This window comes from Scomber japonicus, chromosome 19 (genome assembly GCF_027409825.1).
Source record: "Scomber japonicus isolate fScoJap1 chromosome 19, fScoJap1.pri, whole genome shotgun sequence".
Lineage (NCBI taxonomy): Eukaryota > Metazoa > Chordata > Actinopteri > Scombriformes > Scombridae > Scomber > Scomber japonicus.
Genome location: NC_070596.1, coordinates 26652487 through 26669907, shown reverse-complemented (window position 1 = coordinate 26669907; position 17421 = coordinate 26652487). Strand labels below are relative to the sequence as shown.

Here is a 17421-nt window from a genome sequence, read left to right as displayed (position 1 = left end):
ATCATATTTAAACGCTTTAATCGTCTCTTACAATACATTTTTGTGTTTGACAGAGAACATCAAAATAAGACATCATAATCCAGAGAGAGCAAAATACATTAAACTTTTCAAACAAACATGGTCGATTTTAAGTGACTCTGACAGTAAAAGCTTTTGTCACTACTATGCATGAGGCAGTAAAATCTTTCAAAAACACACATTACAGTTCTCATGGCCAATAATAATAATAATAATATTTTTTTTTCTTCTTTGAAAAATAATATACTGTATATAACATTAGCGCTTTCTAATTATTGTTTTTTTTAATTTTTTTTTATAAATTATACAAAATAACACAGAGTTGGCACGTTGTCCGCAGCCATAGCCATCAGTGTCAGAAATGAAGGAGACAGAGGAAATAGAAATCACTGTGAACGATGAAGGCTTATCATTACATAACAAGCAGTTATACAATCTGGTTCTGCCTCAGTAGACTCAAAGCGAGGCTGTCATCTGATCTAATTGATATCATCACATTCCAGTCATTGCTGCTCACAGAGGAATAGAGGAATAAAATTAAAAAAGAGAAGAAGAAGAAGAAGAAGAAGAAGAAAAAGGCATGTTTGTCTGACATGTAAATCTGAAATGTTTCAAATTGTCTTTTTGTGTGAGTAGAAATCTTCATGATCGATTAGCAAAAATATTCTTCTCGTGATCCGTGAGAGCAGAGCGGTCATGAAACATTCAAGAAGTGGAGCCACGTTTCAAGTCGCTGTTTAAAAGAAAAAAAAAAAAAATTGGAAATCTTTTGTTTAGTTTAGTTTTTGTAGAGTTTTTGGAAATCATCCCTGCAACATATAACACCCACCAAAAAAAAAAAAAAAAAAAAAAAGTTACATAAAAATGAAATTATGCAAAAAATGCAAAGCAAAAAAAAACTCAAATATATTGGCTGCGTATTTACAGTAACAGCAGGTACATTAGGTAGTTTACAGTGTATTGCAACAATAGCAGACCTAAAACAGTGAGACGTGACAAGATTAAGGCATTGATTAAGACCTTGATCATCAATAAAAATTACTACATCATCATCATCATCATAAATACATTTAAAACGTGGATGTGATCAGTTCTGTCTCGTTAAAAGTGAAAACTGTAACTGTGTAATTCACATCTGATCCAACTGCACCTGATTCAGTTTTCTGTCCTTTAATCTTTAAAAACTTCATAAGTGTACCAAACAGAAATGATCCAATGTTCAAGGACCTTTGTGACAAAAAACTATTAACACTGACTCACCAACTCAAAAAACTGGAGCACAGACCATAAAAGCAACATTCCCAAAGTCAAATATATATTTATATTTATATATACTGTATATTTTGATCTCATAGGTTACTTTAAATAAAACATGTATGGCTTTTCTTGTATAATTTTTTTGTCTTTAGAGGAGAGTAGGAGATACTTCAACCAACCTTTGTTTCTGTAAAGATGACCAAAGAATAAGGCACCTGTAAAGAGCTCTCTGTGCCTTTGGTTAATACTGTAATGTGTGTTTTTTTCTTGGATTAACACACACACACACACACACACACACACACACACTGAATACACACAGCAACATTTCCCACTTCACTCATTCATATGGAGCCTTTCGGGGACAAGAGCTGGTCATACATGATGATGATTCAGCTCGAGTAGTGTATGGAAATCTGCAAATCTGCAATTCCTACTTCATAAAATCAATGTTTTGGGATTCCTTTTTAATGCTGGCATTAGTGCTTCAATACTGTTTCACCTCCAAATGTCAGAATTAAAAGAAAAAGAAAAGTGCTTTGAATTATACAGAAAACTTCTTCACTTCTCAAATTTCTCCGTTTCTGTTTATAAATGCTCATTTCTTGATAAATCATGGCCTTTTCTACTCCTGATCATTTCGGGGTAATACTTTATTTCCTGTGGATCCTTCCCTGACAGATTTACTATATATACGATTTCTGCAATACCCTCTTTTAGCCACTAGAGGGCAGACACATCCTCCAAATCTCATAGCAAAAAAAAAAAAAAAAAAATGGCCTTTGTCTATTTAAAAATCATGTGCAACTAGATTTTTTTTCCCCCCATAAAGAAAGAGACAACTGCAAGGTGAAATGTGGCAGAAGGAGTTTGAGACACAGTAAAAGTGGTTCAAGATTTAAAATATGTGGGTGCAAGAGCTGATTAGACAGAGATCTAAAACATGGCTCTGATGCCTCCTTCACACTGTCTTTGAGGTCCATTTCCACCTTGAACATACAGCTACATGCTACTTTAACAACTGCACTGCACTGCTTTGTTTCTTCTTATTTGGGTCCAAGCATCTACAGTTTGTGTCCTGTCCAGTGTCACATAACTGAATATGTGACATCTGATATTTTTTTGTACTGAAAGCTCTGATACAGTGCAGTCAGTTCTTTTCCTCCATTTGTTCTCACCGCAAAAAGTATAGCAGTAGTTTTTTTTGGGGGGTGTGATATTCCTGTTACACCTGTTACGTGGCTACATGATCTTCACAGCCCTTCTTAAATCTCGCCTCTATATGTGGGACTGGATGTCTGGAAACCCTTTCAGCTGGACCCTGTTACTCGGCTGACTGTCTATGTACACGTTTTGTACATACAGTACCAGCAAGGACCCCTGATTGCTATGAATTTGGTCCCTGACACAAGTCAAAGTGTCTCTTATATTGTAGACTATATCACAGCTCGTAAGAATGGAAAAACTCCAGCTGAGCACCTTCACAAGTTGGCAAAAAGTAAGTTTGAAGGTGTAAAAAGGAGACACACACATATCCACCGACAAGCCTCGACAGATTTCTCTAGGTTCTTATTTTCAATCAGTGCCTCTTAGCCAAGGTCACCACCTCGTCGCCACATTGCTTTTATGACAGATGCAAAAATGAAAATATTTGTAAAAAGAAAGAAAAAAAAAATTAACAAGAGAGACGAAAAACTGCGGAGAAAAAAAAGAAGCAAAAAGCAAAGAGTAGCTCAAAATTAAAATGTCTTGATTAGCTAAAGTGCAGGATTCTGGTGTGTTGCACTATATGGTACAGATTGTCAGGTGAGCCACGAGGTCCACACAGTTTCATAGAGGTGCTATTAGGAAATACTTAACAGAGCCATCGAGTGGCAACAGGGAGGAGGAGGAGGAGGAGGAGGGGTGGTTGGGTCTTCAAATGACAACCTATTCTCCATTGAATCACACAAGAAAAGAGGCTGTGATTCGAGATAGAAACGGCATCTCAGCGTTCATCAGCCGGTGACGTCAGCTCTCACGGTCCCTTGGTTGCCCAGCTTCGGGGTCACGAGCGTGTCCTGGGTCAAATGAGAGGGCACAGAGCTCCGTCGAATCACAGCCGAAGAGTCTAATTGTTCCACCGCGGGGGGAGGAAGGGGAGGGGGGGCTTCAAAGTTCGCCGTCACACCCTGCTCGAAGTGACGGAGGAGAGGAGAGGAAGGGGGTCGACGAGGAAGCGGTCAAGAAGGAGGGGGAGGGCGCAGGCTCTTACACTTCATCTCGTCCAAGCCCTTCCAGTACTTGTAATTCTCTGACAGGTGCTCCATGAGACCAGGCAGGCTGGCGAAGGCTGAGAAGAGAGAGAGAGACGTTGAGTTCCAGAAGAAATACAGTAGCTTTTCTTTTTTGGTGCATTCAATAAAATCCCTCCATAATGCAATTCTAACATAAGACATAGAGGACAAAATCCACAGTCCTTATTCTGTGCAAAAATGCAATCAAAGCTGAAGCTAAAATGAGACTTCAGCAGTCTGAGTCAAATCAGAGAGGTATCTTCTAAAGATATAGGGTTAGTCTTTAGTTTGAAATTCCCTCCTTTTTTAACACATGAATCTGCTGTGGCTCAACAAGAAAAGGGAAACAAAAAAAGAGTGAATTTTATAGGGATATAACTGATGAAACTAACTAAATTTTAAAAATGTCTTGAGAGGTTGCAATGATCCGTTGATTTTTACATAAAAAAACTAAATTAGCTGGTTTCAACTTCTCAAATGTGAAGTTTGAATGCTTTTCTTTGTTGGTTTGGTCACGGTTTTGTGTCGGTTTTAGTGGCATCGATATGTTAGGTTGCAGATTGTAACCAACTAATAATCTATCCCCCCTCCAAGCACGAAGGAGAACCGCAAAAATTTCTCTCTAGATCCAGTTTTTGGTTTGTCCATTCTGGGCTTCTGTAGAAATATGGCAGTGTAACATGGCTGGATCCATGGAAGAGGACGTGCTCCCTATGTAGATATAAACTGACTCATGCTAAGGTAATGAGACACAATGATTCTTATTTTCAGGTGATTATACATTAAGTATTATATCCCATTACTGCCATGTCTCTTCTGCTAGATACCACTAAATTTTACATACTGCACCTTTAATTTTCTGACAATAAACAATTAAATCAATAAACTAAAGAAAAAGCCCTGATTTGGCTAACTCTGACTGCGGCTGCCTCATATTAGCGTCAGGATTGATGACATATTTGCACATAATTAGCACTGTGCACTTTGTCCTACAACAACTTACATTAAATCACATTATAAAGTCATTTCTTCAGAGCTAGTATGAACAGACATGTCCAGGAACAGACACAAACACCTGTCAACTCATCAGAAATCTGCTCATCTGTCAATTCCTGTCATCGTTCCACATGATCTATAAGGGAGGACGATGTGTGTGTGTGTGTGTGTGTGTGTGTGTATGAGGGTGTTTCTGTGTGTGTGTGTGTGTGTGTGCTTAGTTCATGTACAGTGGTTAATGTTATGTACACTCTGCAATGTTGCTCCCACATAAAAAACAGAGACAGCCGAGGGTTGAAAGGTCTCCCTGCCTTTTCTCTCTCTCACACACTCACACACACACACACACACACTGCAGAACATGTGTGTGTGTGTGTGTGTGTGTGTGTGTGTGTGTGTGTGTGTGTGTGTGTGTTCTTGTTCTGTTTACATCCAGATTTCCGGCTCGTTCCTGACCCACGCTGCATCTCCGCTCGGTGCTTGGAACTAAGAGTGACCCCTGCCGCAACCTCAAAATGACCCCTGGTGAATTGGAAGCGGCTGCGTGAGTGTTTTTGTGTTTAGGTGTAAGTGGAGTTCTGCTTGACTGCTCGTCCCTCCCCGAACCAAGTGATCGTAAACCCCCATCCCCTCTCTTATTTTCCCAACTTCCCACTCCCCTGGCGCCCTCGCAATTTCTGTCCGTCCCACTGGCATTTGAAATCTTTCCGTGACATCAGAGCCCTGTTGACAGTAAACAACTTCCCTCTTGGGGAGACTAAACTAAAAGAGAAATTCAGTGGGAATGGGGAGTTATAAGCACCATTACTATCCCTCCCCATTTTCTTATGACTCCTCCCCCTCCTCCTCCTCCTCCTCCTACTCCTCACCACCACTTTTCCTGCATTTTCCTATCCTGCAATCTGCCAAGAAAAATGAAAAAGTCATAGAAGGCTGGAGTAAATTTTTTCGGGGAGTTGTCTCTAAAGAGCAATATATCAAAAGGTTGTTAAAATGTGGTTTAGGGTTGCAACTGAAATGGAAATCCCATCAAGGAAACAGATCTGTACGAGGATCAGAAAGTCTCTCAACGACAAAAATGAATATTTGACTGTGTACGAGGCAAGTAAATGAAACTTGAGGGTTTTTTTTTTTTTTCTTCCTCCCCAAAATCAAAACCCCTGTGCGTCAAGAATAAACTCATACTTAATGTCTGTACTTAATTTAATTATCCACCAGGGAACAAAACTGCTTGGACTAAGGGAGGATTGCTTGTGAGCTTGAGACATTTATCACAAAGAAGGACAGACAATTTGCAATTAACTGAGGGTGTGAAACAATATTCATCAAACATACAGTATAACCGGCCAGGTAACCAGCAGCTGAAACAGGTACTTTAATTCTGTAGTGAGCATTTAAGTATTTAAAGAAGACATATAATGCAGATTTCCAGGTCTTTATTTATATTCTGGGGCTTCTTAAGGAATATCTTTACATGATTACTTCAGACCTCCTTCCTGATCTGACATTATTAGAAGTAACTTTGCAAATGAAGTCCTTAGGGTCCATTTTTATACACTTTCACCTCAAGATTTGCAATTCTACCATATTTAACCATTAAACATCTGACATTATAACAGTATATAAATCACAAAAAGCATGATATGACCCCTTTAAAAAAAAAAAAAAAAAAAGAGTGCGTTGCCATAATCAACTATAAACAAACATGCTTCCTGTGTGTCTCACTCACAGCCTATGACTTGTGACCCTGATGTTTTACTAACATAATCAGACTTAATAGTAAAATGTATGGGGCGCACTAAACTTATTTGGGAATTAAGTGGAAAAGGAAATGACTAAACACACAACAGTACATGTAAACAACCCACACAGAGATAAAACAAATAAAGAAGAAGAAGACATGTAAGCAGACTGTAGCAGAGGGGGAAGAAATGAATGAATGAATGAAGTCGTTACTCTTACCATCCCAGGCATCAAACATGTCATTGATGAAGTAGTCTATGAAGGAGATTTGAGATTTGGGTATGCTACAGGTGTTTCTGTCAAACACTGGCATCACCACCGGCAGCCCTTGTCTTTTCTCCTCATCTGTCTGCATGGCAAACACACACACACACACACACACACGCACACGCACACACACACACACACACACACACACACACACACATCACATTAAAGAAACAAAAGATAAACGCACACTCAAGCTAAAGCTGCAGCTCGTAAAAATATGCTAAATTATACAAAGTGAGACAATGCAAAAAAAAATGATCCAGAGAGCTTTGGTAGTGTAGTGTTGTGTCCCCGCACCTGTGCAAAGTACTCCTCGGAGATCCGGCCGGCCCACTCGATGCAGAGCTCCAGCGGCCTGCAGGGGTTTGCCACATCTGCACACTTGATCAACATCCTCTTTATCAGCAGACGGTTCTCTGGAGAGTTTCTAATGTTAGCCTGACCCTCGCAGTCGCTGTTCATGCTCTGCAGGAACAATGTGGAAAAAAAACATAAGCATCTGCACACACTGAAAAAATTATATATGCATGATATCTAATAAGAAATACACACTACACTCTTTTTTATATATATGAACCAATAAAATGAAGCTTTACTGTCTTTTGTGGCCTTTCTGGGTGATTTAATTCAATCTGACACTTACACTTGTGCTGGTCTCTTCTATGGCAGCCATTGGCTTGTTGATGCTGTTGACGAATTTGCTGACGTGCTCAAAGTGTCTGGTCATCTCTGTGGCCAGCACCATGTCGATGATGGCCTGCCGCAGGTTTCGGAATTGATTCCTGTCGGCAACGTGAGGCGAGGAGAGGATAAAGTGAGATTTTGAGTCTTGGATTAAGCGTGTGGAGGGAATACATATATATGAAACCACACTAGTGACTGCTACTGCTAATGCTAATGCTAATGCTAATACTACGGCTGACCTGTCGATGTTCTTGAAGATGTTGCTCTTGCTGTCTCGGACGGTGAGCTGGAAGGCGAGGGCTGCATGGTGGCTCTCCAGCACGGCCGTGTCGTTGTACAGGATGGCCAGTTCACTGCTGGCGTTGCACAAGAAGGAGTTGGTCCGACCCGGGTGATCCACGTCGTGCACCGTGGCTGCTATCAATGCGGCCACCTCGTCCAGCTGGTCCAGACTGCTCTGAATAAAACAGCAGAGACACAGAGTCACGTCAGTACTGCATGTACACAGACACCCAGGGGTGCATTACCCCTCCTGTTGTCCTCGAGTCAAGGAAGGAAGGATGGAAGGCAGGAAGAAGGAAGCAAAGGAGGGAGGAAGAAGTAAGGAAGGGACGAAAGAAAAGAAGGACGGGAGGAAGGAAAGGAAGGAAGGAAGGAAAGGAGGGAGAGTGGAAGGAAGGGAGGCAGTAAGAAAGAGGGAGGGAAGAAGGAGGGAAGGAAGGAAGGAAGGAAGGAAGGAACAGACAGGGGTCAATTTGACCCGGGAGGACGACGCGAAGGTTAATGAACGGGCTAACCTGGGCTACAGCCCCAGAGCCTCCACCATGGGGGGGGGGGGGGGGCTCTAAAACTTGAGAATAATTATGTACAGTAGGCTAATGATGACTCGACCGTAACGCACATGACGCTGCAAAATATAGTGTGTCAACCACTTAGGAATGGGGGGCTCATAAAGTCCTGTAGCGGGGGTGCGGGGTGGCCTCATAAAGTTCTTTAGCCCAGGGGCCTCCAGTGATGTTAATGCACCCCTGCAGACACCAGCCAGAGCTTATTGGTTTTAATGAATAATTAATAGTGTTAATATATCACTCTGCACAGTGGATTGCAGTCTTATACATGCTTTTCATTATGATGTTGATTGGATTATTTTGGGGGGGGGGGGGGCTGTTGTGGATGCTAATGCTAATAAAATCATGTTCAAAACAGAGCTAGCATACTCAGAGATGTCTTAAACCATATTTGTGTTTTCACTTTAACAGCATCCGTGTCATCTTTGACATTTTGCAGCAGCTCACTCAAATAAACAAACTCAAAGCGTACTACAACTTTGACATCTTGGCTGTCATTCAAACGATCTGTATTTGTTTTTATCGGCAGTTCATTAGGAAACATCATCATGAGGTTCAGTGGCAGGAGGGAGACGACTCTTTCATATTTTGGCCATCTAGTCATATATGAGGGTTAGGTGTTTAGGGTTAGGTGTTAGGGTTCAGTTACAAGTGCTAATAAATTGAACACTGATTTAAAAACATTGAATAAGTCACATGTGTATACAAACAACTCATTTTCCAAACAAGCACATGTCAAGCAACCAAAAGTGGAATTTGCAGAAGCTAAAAAAAAGAAAAAAAAATCTCAAAAAACAAAAACAGGGAATTACTTTTGTTTATTTTGGGGCCTTAGTGTCTTGTTAGTCTACATAATCCAGATTCTTGTAAGCAATGTTTTTTTTAATGTTTTTTTTTTATTGGGTAAAATCTATGTAGCACAAGTTAACTCAAGTTTATTTATACAGCCCAAAAATCACAAATCAAAATTTGCCTCAAGGGTAAAGAACACTCTGTTGTCCTCAGATCTTCGGTTTGAATAAAGAAAAACCTCCCAAAGAAAATCATTTAACCCTCCTGTTGTCCTCAAGTCAAGGAAGGAAGGGAGGAAAGGAAGAAGGAAGGAGGGTAAGCTGGAAGGAAGGAAGGAAGGATGGAAGGGAGGAAGAAGGAAAGAAATAAGGAAGGAAAGAAGGAAGGAAGGATGGAAGGGAGGAAGAAAGGAAGGAAGGAAGGAAGGACGGAAGGAAGGATGGATAGATAGATGGATAGATGGATGGAAGGATGGAAGGGAGGAAGAAGGAAGGAAAGAAAGAAGGAAGGAAGGAAGGAAGGAAGGAAGGATGGATAGATGGATGGATGGATGGATGGATGGAAGGAAGGGAGGAAAGAAAGAAGGAAGGAAAGAAGGATGGAAGGGAGGAAGAAGGAAGGAAGGGAGGAAGAAGGAAGGAAGGACGGATGGAAAGGAGGAAGGACGGATGGAAGGGAGGAAGAAAGGAAGGAAGAAAGGAAGGAAGGAAGGAAGAGTCAAAACAGACGGGGTCAATTTGACCCGGGAGGACGACAGGAAGGTTAAAGGGAAAAAGGGAAGAAACCACAGTGGGAGGAACAGAGGAGAGATCCCTGAAGTCCTTATCGATCTTTTTCTCCATGAATAGTAGAAGTTATGAAATATAGAATATATATAATTAATAATTTGTACCATTTTTTTAACCAAAAGAAAGACTGTATGCTCATGAAAATGTCAAATGGTGTAACCACAAAAGAATGATAAATATTTTATGCACCTATAGTGTATTTGAGTGGAACTTATTTGGAAGAAACTTGAGATGGTTAATGCCAAACTAGTTGATGTGGTGTTTTATTGAGAATTTAGCATTTTTATGGTTACACCACTTAGACAATTTTGCCATAATCCTCTAATATATTCTCTCAAAATGGATTAAAAGCAGAAATGTGATGCTGGTCCACAAAAATGAATAGTTGTTTAATTGAGAATTTAGTGTTTTTAAGCAAGTTTTTATGGTTACACCACTTAGACATTTTTGCCATAATCCTCTTAAAATGGATTAAAAGCAGAAATTTGATGCTGAGTCCACAAAAATGAATGTGTGCAAGTTATTCATATGTTTATTTTCTAGTTTTAAACCCTTTAAATTTGACTAAACCACATGGACACAAAAACCATCACTGATCCATATACTGTGTGTAAATCAGTTTCTTCCTCTAACCTTGACTCTCTCTTTGCGCAGGAAGTATGCAGTAGCGTGCAGCACGTCCGCAGCGTGCGTGGAGTTGTGGTAGGAGTTGGAGGAGTGGTAGCTAGCCTCGATCAGCTGGAGCCAGGAGCGCAGCGTCGCCTCCGAACAGTTCAGGAACTCACACACGCCGAAACTCGTGAAGATCTTCAGCCCGAGGTAAGTCAGCGGTCTGCAGGGATCACATGACGCAAGAAGTAATGTACCCTTTATTCTTCCTTATGGCACGTTTGTTATCCTACCTTCATGTAGCTTATACCTTGATCAATTTGGATCATTACTAGCCATCTACTGATTTATTGTAGATTTAAATGTTAGAAAAGTTGATTTTCTGTAGGTAGAAATATTCATAAATGGGAATATACTTTTTCATTTTTTTGCTGAGAATTAGATGAGAAGATAGATGAGTGGTGCAAAAAAGTTTAGTTTGGTTTATTTGGGTCATGAAACTAAAATACACATGTATAAATAAAGTAAATAGTTACATATCCTTGTTTTCTCCATCTCTCTTAGAAACAGTGACAAACCAACAAGAAGCAAATGAGTCTATTCTCAAAATGTCGAATTATTCCTTTAAATGCTTGTATTTGTATTTTATGAAGTAGAATTTTTCTTGACCATTCACATAAGAGGGAGAACATTTAACCACTTTTTATCTTCTTTTTAGGTCAAAAGACATAATCTGCCAATTCTGAGAATACCAAAGACGGGTGATGTAACAGTTATTATACAACCTATTTGATCTGGTCTTCTCATTGCCATCAAGAGCACAGACAGACATCTCTAAAGTGTCCAAAATTAAACGTTTTAATTCATCCAGAGGGATGAGACTTTGAATATTTAATGTCGTCTGTAATTAATTCAACATTTATATTTTGTGAAATGGAAAGTACTTCTCCCAAGTCCAGCATTCACTTCATCTGAATATCTGTGATACAGTTTGAACAACAGTGGTTTTAAACTGTTGATATACGGCACCGAGGCAGCTTTTACTAGGAGACGTTCATAAACAAAAATTATATCAATAAACGTTAAGTATCTGCTGAAATGCTACATGTTGACTAAATCAAACCACTTCGATTCTGAGCCCAAATTTAAAATCTTTTGCGTCATCCTGGCTCCATCGTGTCCGTACCTCTTGTGTGTAGCCGCCTCCAGCTCCAGGATGTTGAACTCCCAGCACTCCTCATCATTCAGCATCTCGGCGATGGACGGAGGGACGTCATTCAGAGTGACTGGGATGGCCAGCTGGCTCTGGCTCATATCTAGGGAACAAACAGGAGCGTGCACACACACACGTACATTGTACTCATTGTGATTTTGACCATAAAAGGGGGCAAACCAAGAGGGAGCGCTGTGTGGGATTTGACGAATGAATAATGGACCACTGTATCAACCTTGGCTCTCTAATTTTTATATACATGTGCAAACACACTAAGTGTCTCACGTTGTAAATTTGGTCCTTTGAGCACGCAGTAGAAAGATGGTGTAAGATAAGATCAGTACGAGCGGAGCCGAGATGACGATACTGTTTCCAACTTGATGAAAAAGAAGATAGCTTCTTGGAAAATACACCCTTGATTTAAATCCTCTCAGTTACCTTGGCTTGTGACTTTAATCATCATAACGGGGTTACGTAATGAGCTCGGACGGAGAGAGAAATTCACGCTAAAAAGAAATACTAGGGCGCTTTCATCAGGACAATAACCACCCTTACATTTCATATTTATTCATGAGCTTCACTCAAGACGGCAGACATCATGTTCCATAATCTCAGTAGTGATTAAGACCACGGGCGAAAACTCCCGCCTGTTCTCGACTCAACCTCTCATTAACATTAAGTGCTGTTTGGCTTGTCTTAGTCATCTCTTAGAGTGTGTTAATTACTGAGCTTTAGAGGTGCTGCTGCTGAACTGTGGACAGAGCCAAAGCTGGATGTTTCCCTCTTGTTTCCAGTCTTTATACAAAGCTAGCTGACTCCATACTCAATAAACAGACACGAGAGTGATATCAATGCTCTAATTTAACTCCGAAAACACATATTTCCTCCTTTTGTTCTCGAGTCAAGGAAGGAAGGGAGGGAGGAAGGAAAGGAGGAAGGAGGGAAGGGAGGAAGGAAGGGAGGAAGAAGGAAGGAAGAAAAGGAGTGAAGGAGGAAGGAAGGAGGGAAGGGAGGAAAGGAGGGAGGGAGGGAGAGAGGAAGGAAGGAAGGGAGGAAGGAAGGAAGGAAGGAAGGAGGGAGGGAGGGAGGAAGGATGGAGGGAAGGGAGGAGGGAAGGAAGGAGGGAAGGGAGGAGCGAAGGGAGAAGGGAAGGGAGGAAGAAGGAAGGAAAGGAAGGAAAGGAAGGAAGGAAGAAGGAAGGAAGGGAGGAAGGAAAGGAGGAAGGAAGGAAGGAGGGAAGGAAGGAGGGAAGGGAGGAGGGAAGGGAGGAGGGAAGGGAGGAAAGAAGGGAGGAAGAAGGAAGGAAAGGAGGGAGGAAGGAAGAAAGGAAGGAAGGAAGGAAGGAAGGAAGGAAGGAAGGAAAGACAGAAGGAAGGAAATAAGGTAGGGAGGAAGGGAGCAAAGAAGGAACAGCCAAAACAGACGGGGTCAGTTTGACCCAGGAGGACGACAGGAAGGTTAAAATGAACAGTGATACATGTTGTAATGATTCCTCCTGTTCATACTGACCGTCAGAAGATCTTTTCCAAAACACGCTTACAATGTAAGAGATGGGAGACCAAATCCACAGTCCTTGTTTGGAGCAAAAATGTATTCCTATTATCTGAAGATAATATGAAGCTTCATCTGTCTGAATTAGTCAAATAAAGTGCAAATCTTCTACCCTTACAGTCTTTTCAGTGCCAAATTCCCTTTTTGTGTGTCAGTGTTTTCCTGTTCAGCTGCAGTGGAAGGACGATAACAAAAAATAGAGAGTTTGGCAGTAAAAAGACACTAACTTTGAAAGATACCTACTTGATTTGACTAATTATGACAGCTAAAGCTTATATCAATGTCAGATAAACTTTTTAATACTTTTACTCTTTTTTTGCACAGGAGGAGGACTGGGGGATTTTGTTCCTCCATCACTTACATTGTAAATGCATTATGAAGAGATCTTCTAATGGTCAATATGAACAGGAGGAATGATAACAACAAGAAAAATGTGGGTCAGTATTCATTTTGGCACCTCACTATTTCTTTAAGACTGATTCGGAAATTTGTGAATCAATCCTTTAATGCAGGGATTCCAGCTTTACACCACGACTACACACACTCACTACTTGACTTATTGTGTATTATGACATCATCATCATCACATGAGTCACATTATGAATGAAAGACACTTAACCCTCCTGTTGTCCTTGAGTCAAGGAAGGAAGGGAAGGAGGAAGAAGGAAGGAAGGAAAGGAGGGAGGAAGGAGGGAAGGAAGAAGGAAGGAAAGGAGGGAGGGAGGAGGGAGGGAGGAAGAAGGAAGGAAGGAAGGAAAGGAGGGAAGAAGGAGGGAAGGAAGGAAGAAGGAAGGAAGGAAGGAGGGAAGGAAGGAAAGGAGGGAGGAAAGAAGGAAGGAAAGGAGGGAGGACGGAAAGGAGGGAGGAAAGAAAGAGAGAAGGAGGTAAGGAAGGAAAGGAGGAAGGAAGGAAGGAAGGAAGGAAGGAAGGAAGGAAGGAAGGAAGGAACAGTCAAAACATATGGGGTCAGTTTGACCCGGGAGGACGACAGGAGGGTTTAATGAAGTCACAGTCTCAATCCACACAGGTGTTCTCACTTTACTGATGTCTCCTTCACTCCTGTTCATCTTACTGCATCTGTCGTTCTCCCGGGTCAAATTGACCCCAGCTCTTCTTTCCTTCCTTCCTTCTTTCCTCTTTCTTTAATTTTGCCTTCGTTCTTCCCCTCCTCCCCGCTGTCTTTGCTCCCTCCTCCTCCTCCTTCCATACTTCTTTCCTCACTTCCTTCCATCATTCCTTTCTTCCTTACTCCTTTGCTTCCTTACTCCTTTCCTTCCTTCCTTCCTTCCTTCCTTCCTTCCTTCCTTCCTTCCTTCCTTCCTTCCTTCCTCCCTCCCTTCCTTCCCTCCCTCCTTCCTTCTTTCCTCCCTCCCTTCCTTCCTTCCTTCCTTCCTTCCCTCCTTCCTTCTTTCCTCCCTTCCTTCCTTCCTTCCTTCCTCCTTCTTTCCTCCCTTCCTTCCTTCCTTCCTCCCTCCCTCCCTTCCTTCTCTCCTTAATTCCTTCCTCCTTTTGTCCTTACTCCTTTCCTTCCTTCCTTCCTTCCTTCCGTCCTTCCTTCCTTCCTCCCTCCCTTCCTCCCTTCCTTCCTTCCTTCCTTCCTTCCTTCCTTCCTTCCTTCCTTCCCTCCCTCCCTCCCTCCCTCCCTTCCTTCCTTCTCTCCTCCCTTCCTTCCTTCCTCCTGTCTTTCCTTGACCCGAGGACAACAGGAGGGTTAATACATCATTTCATTCCCAGCATATATCTGCCCTCTACTTCAACCTTTAAAATAAGTCTAATGAACCACACTAAGTGAAAACACCTGTGATAGGTATTTAATATAAGGTAATAATTTGATTTATACTCATACATGATCAGTGACATGATGTGATGATTTGCGGGTTACTTACTTTTCGAGAAAACGTACTCGTTCCCAGAGAGTCTCCGCAGCCCATCCTGGAAAAAAAAATAAAGACAGAAATGGTTCAATTAATTAGACCTATAAACAGAGTGGTCAAGCTCGTAATAACACATCTTTAAAAATCTGCATGCACTGATTTTTTGGCTACTTTTAGGGTAACGGAAAAAAGTTGCAAACACAACATTAAAATATCATCAGCTATTAAGTTGATATGTTGAACTTGTTAGCAGCTACGGAACAACATTATCATTCATCTGGAGTGGTGTTTCTGTCCACCTGCTGAATGTAAATCCAATATTCACTCTCTTTTAGCTCTGTTTTTGCTCTCTACCGACTCCTGAGGGGAAATACCTGGCTCTTTTTCTCACTGCTAAATGTTCCACTATGTTCATCTACAGCTAAATGTGTCTGTTTGCCATTTTGGTGCTGAGAAGGGTTGTGTAAAATTTAGAGTCTCTAAGAGTGTCTGAAAACATCTGCCTGCAGCCGGACAGCTAAACAATGAGCTGAAACTTGCAATAAATCTAGAGTTCGAGGGGAGCTGCGGAGTCTCTGATAATTCTTTGAACTTTCATCACTTCAAAAAGACTCCTCTCATATTTCATACTGTTATTTGAGACATTATTATAATAAGAAATATATTATACATATTAATTTATGCTTAAAAAATTCTGTCACACAAATCTTAACTCGATACTACAAGAATAGCACAACGGGCTTAAAGGATAAAGCTGAAGTCCCCCCCCCCCCCCCGTCCCCTCCCCCCAAATTTTAGCAAATCCTATTAAAAACTTATTAAAAACCAATCATGTCCGTCTGTCTGTCAATTCTCTTAACCTTCCTGTCGTCCTCCCGGGTCAAATTGACCCTGTCTTTTTGATGGTTCCTTCTTTCCTCCCTTCCTTCCTTCCTTCCTTCCTTCTGTCCTTCCTTCCTCCCTCCCTCCCCTCTTTCCTCCCTTCCTTCCTTCCTTCCTTTCCTTCCTCCACCCCCTTCCTTCTTTCCCTCCCTCTATCGTTCCTTCCTCCCTCCCTTCTTCTTTCCTTCCTTCCTTCTGTTCTTCCTTCTTCCCTCCCTCCGTCTTTCCTTCCTTCCTTCCTTTCCTTCCTCCATCCCCCTACCTTCCTTCCTTCCTCCCTCCTACCTTCCTTCCTTCCTTCCTTGTTTCCTCCTTTCCTCCCTCCTTTCCTTCCTTCTTCCTTCCTCCCTCCCTCCCTCCTTTCCTTCCATCCTTCCTTTCTTCTCCCTCCCTCCCTCCCTCCCCCCTCCCTTCCTTCCTTCCTTGACTCGAGGACACCCAGAGGGTTAAACTTCTCCTTCTCCTTCATCTCCATATGGCTCAGTACTTTCCCAAAACAGCTGAGCACAGTAGTTTTTAGCGAGCAGCGTTATCCAAACAGGAGGCATGTGTTGGAGGGGGAGGGGTGTTATTTTCAGCTGCGGATTAACACACATTTAGAGTAGCAAGTATTTTGGCAGCTGTCCAGTGTTTGTGGGATTGACTCGAGTCAAACTCCAGCGTGCATGTTGACGGTAATGAAGGAATATGTCGCCCAGTGGCTCAGTGGTTTGGAGTAATAAGCTACTACTGTATATATCAGGCTTTGGCGACAGAAAAGAGACTTGTCGGCAGGATGAATTTAGTGTTGGTGATCGCTGATAGTTTTGGTCTTTTCATGGGTTTTGTTGACAATAAGAAAAATAAAGAAAATTGACAGCTTTATCCTTTAAACTGCTTTGGAAGTGTGTGATAATCTGGTACACAAAAGTCCTCCTTTGCTGGAAGTTGATGGATTTAAAAAAATGCTTAAATCAAACTTTGATTTCAGAACAGACATTGACATCTGTATGATGCAGTGAATCACTCCATAGTTACACTTATTCAACAAATTAGAAAAAAAACTAAACATAACCTCTGTTGGCACTCCAAATAAACACATTTGATTTGATTTTGGAGGCCAAAAAAATCCTCAGTTCAACAAGAATGCATGTTCAGTTTCATATGCATGAGGTAAGAACATTTTTAACCTCTCCTTATAAAGCAGCTATACTTCTGAACGAACTCAAGCATACACTGTATTAAAATATCTACACTCCCTCTCTCTTACACTCATGAGCCCCCCAACCAGGTCGTTGGTGTGGGGGTCGTCTTCTTTGGAGGCGAGCTGAGGGGAGTAGAGCTCAGTGGTCCTCAGGATCTCCAGCACACGGTCCAGAGCCTCAGCCACCGTAACCGGACTGCTCTCCTGGGCTGCGTTGATGATGTTTATTACCTAGGGAAGAGGAAAAAAGAAAAGAAAAAAATAAAAGTCCCTTTTCTGTTACAAAAGAGACTCTGCACACAAACAAAAAGGCACAAAGAGCTCTCTGCAAAGACATGTCGTAACAGAGTGCTCCTTTCTTTGTGCGTGTGTCATGGAAATGTGCATGTGACGCTGGGGAAATGTCGTCTGGGGTAAAAACAGCTAATAAAGCTGCT

General features: G+C 41.6%; 1 protein-coding gene across 1 annotated transcript in view; it reads right to left on the bottom strand.

The window, feature by feature from the left end:
* Window positions 1-3497: 3497 nt before the first annotated feature.
* Window positions 3498-17421, bottom strand: part of pde8b (phosphodiesterase 8B) — a 62155-nt gene continuing 48231 nt past the window's right edge. Inside the window, 10 exon segments of the mRNA XM_053339403.1 lie at window positions 3498-3607; window positions 6510-6639; window positions 6858-7025; window positions 7204-7342; window positions 7484-7701; window positions 10306-10504; window positions 11468-11597; window positions 14088-14093; window positions 14932-14977; window positions 17051-17215. Of these exon segments, the coding sequence (XP_053195378.1) occupies window positions 3498-3607; window positions 6510-6639; window positions 6858-7025; window positions 7204-7342; window positions 7484-7701; window positions 10306-10504; window positions 11468-11597; window positions 14088-14093; window positions 14932-14977; window positions 17051-17215 (1311 nt within the window).